Below are 2,921 nucleotides of genomic sequence, written 5' to 3'. Positions count from 1 at the left end.
CTGTACTCCTTTCTGTCACTTTGTCCGCCATTACGAGCAGAAAAAAATCTCCGGTTGGCCTGCAATGCATTATGGGATATAGTGGTCTGAGAAGGATCCATTGAACCTGCCCTTCAAATTGGGGCAAAAGGAGGACATATTTGTTGGATAAGTCTTTGATTTTGGCCAGCCTCCAGCATAGAGCTGTGACATAAGCGGATGACAAATTTGAGCACACAGGCCCTGAATGTAGACTCAGCCATAGTTAGCATGTTACCCTGTATAGCTAACCCTTTATTCAGATTCAGATTCAGATTTTCTTAARTGTCATTCAAACATAACATCAGAGATGCAAAGAAGAAAGAAATGCAGTTAAGATCACCTGTTTCAAGAAAAACACAGGTCTTGTCCAACAGGGTCGGGCTACCATTTTTGCAACTTGGAAATTCACAATAGGAGAGATGAGTTAAAAAAAGTAGCTCTGATCCTATGTTTACACCATAAACACAGTGTCATATGCTTTACTACTTATAGCTAACCTGAACTAGTTTACACTGCTACTTTTGTAGAAAATAACACCAGTTTATTCATTTTTTTCCACTAAGACCTGAGTGAATCTATTTCATGCACTAGAAAACACCATCCACACATGAGAAAAGTTATTTTTTGTTGTTTTTTAACAAAGAAAATGTATATAATTAGCTAAAACACTGATATCTTTTAGCTTTTGGTCCTAATTAGTTTTGTATCTCTGTGTATAACCACCACTTTAACCACTTCCATGAAGCTGAGTTAAGTGCTGAACATCCTGGAGTAGGAGTTCTTCAGACAGGTKGGGATGTAAAACTAGCAGAATGCCCTCAGTCCCCAGCAGAAATCAAGGTGTCTGACCTGTCGGAGAGCTTCTTAGCGAAACCAAAGTCTGTGAGGCGGATGTGTCCCTCGCTGTCCAGCAGGATGTTCTCAGGCTTCAGGTCTCTGTAGACCATGTCTTTGGAGTGGAGGTACTCGATGGCGCAGACGATCTCTGAGGTATAGAACAGGCCTGAGTTGTTGCTGAATCGCCCGCGGCTGCGCAGGTAGCTGAAGAGTTCCCCGCCTGGAACGTAGTCCATCAGCATGTAGAGGAAGTGCTCGTCYTGGTGAGTCCAGAAGCTGCAGGACAACACAAGGACAGTATTACAGAGTCGTGGATCAGGACTGAATCTGTCTCACTTCAACACAAACATGACAACATGAGCAGTGAACAGCCACAAGACTTCAGGTAAACTGCAGAACTCACAGCCGGATGAGGAACGGGTGGTTGACTTCTGTTAGAACCTCCTTCTCGTTGTGGACGTGCTGCTCCTGCTTCAGTCGGATCACGTCTGAGATCTTCATCTGCTTCAGGGCGAAGAAGGCTTTACTCTTCTGCTCCTTGACCAGGAAGACTCGGCCAAACGTCCCCGTGCCTGAGGAGGGGGACAGAGGCAGAAGACGGGGGGACCATCAATCACCATGTCTGGACACAGTCTTTGACTGTGGACCATTGAAAACACAAACACCAGCCAGAGGAGCAGACACTGGAGTTAGAGCCAATGAAAAGCCTCGTTCTRATGTCTGCTTTTAGCTTCTGCCACATTAAAACATTCAGACTAAGATTAAAGTGGCCATTTTGAGTAAAAAATCACAAGTATGTGAGTCCAGGAAATGCTGAAGTGGTTTGTTAACTGTTATTTTAAATTCTTCAGATGTTTGTATTATTTACTGTATGTATGAAGCCTGACATTAGGTGTTCTTCAGTACTTACAGGGTGAGGTRTGAGACTCATTAAACTGAACCAAACCTAATGGACATGAAGTTCCAGTTTTGTTTCCATCTCTGCACATGTCAGGATTTGTTTATCATAGGTCCAATRGTCATGGACCACAGGTTGTCCTCATATCCTGCAGTATTTACTGAACGTTGTGTTGAAGACAACTGGACATAACATCAGAGACAACTCCTCGTTGTCTTCAGCTGTTTGGTCAGACCTGTGGAGCTCTGGCCCCACCCCCCKATGGACCAGTACCCTTCAGTCCTGACTGTGTCTTTAGATGTCAGGAGATGTTACTGAGGAACACAGAGATTAGATGTTTTAAATGTGGGGTGATGTGTCTGTTGGTGTTTCTGTCAGAGCTCAGAGACGAAGAGATCATCCAGGATTCTGGAGTGAGGAGGAGCTGTGACAGAGCACCTCCTCCTGCCTCTCTGCACAACAACGTGCTGACATTTTTTACTATTATTATGACAGTAAAGTCATGATATTATGAGAATAAAGTGGTGATATTATGAGAATAAAGTGGTAATATTATGAGAATAAAGTTGTGATATGAGAATAAAGTTGTGATATTATGAGAATAAAGTTGTGATATTATGAGAATAAAGAGGTAAAATATGAGAATAAAGAGGTAACATTATGAGAATAAAGTTGTGATATTATGAAAATAAAGTGGTAATATTATGAGAATAAAGTGGTAATATTATGAGAATAAAGTTGTGATATTATGAGAATAAAGTTGTGATATTATGAGAATACAGAGGTAACATTATGAGAATAAAGTGGTAATATTATGAGAATAAAGTTGTGATATTATGAGAATAAAGTGGTAACATTATGAGAATAAAGTTGTGATATTATGAGAATAAAGTGGCGATATTATGAGAATAAAGTGGTAATATTATGAGAATAAAGTGGTTATATTATGAGAATAAAGTGGTTATATTATGAGAACAAAGTTGTGATATTATGAGAATAAAGCGATAACATTATGAGAATAAAGTTGTGATATTATGAGAATAAAGAGGTAAAATATGAGAATAAAGAGGTAACATTATGAGAATAAAGAGGTAACATTATGAGAATAAAGTTGTGATATTATGAGAATAAAGTTGTGATATTATGAAAATAAAGAGGTAATATT

At 39.6% G+C, this 2,921-nt stretch overlaps 1 protein-coding gene across 1 annotated transcript in view; it reads right to left on the bottom strand.

The window, feature by feature from the left end:
- Positions 1 to 763: 763 nt before the first annotated feature.
- Positions 764 to 2,921, bottom strand: part of LOC106511311 (cAMP-dependent protein kinase catalytic subunit PRKX) — a 3,963-nt gene continuing 1,805 nt past the window's right edge. The window contains exons 2-3 of the mRNA XM_014000064.1: positions 1,262 to 1,430; positions 764 to 1,134 (exon numbers count right to left, since the gene is read on the bottom strand). Of these exons, the coding sequence (XP_013855518.1) occupies positions 840 to 1,134; positions 1,262 to 1,430 (464 nt within the window). The 3' untranslated portion in view covers positions 764 to 839. The remainder of the gene's footprint in view (positions 1,135 to 1,261; positions 1,431 to 2,921) is intronic.

This window comes from Austrofundulus limnaeus, unplaced genomic scaffold (assembly GCF_001266775.1).
Source record: "Austrofundulus limnaeus strain Quisiro unplaced genomic scaffold, Austrofundulus_limnaeus-1.0 Scaffold2670, whole genome shotgun sequence".
In the NCBI taxonomy this organism is placed as follows: domain Eukaryota; kingdom Metazoa; phylum Chordata; class Actinopteri; order Cyprinodontiformes; family Rivulidae; genus Austrofundulus; species Austrofundulus limnaeus.
This window is presented reverse-complemented; position numbering and strand designations above follow the sequence as displayed.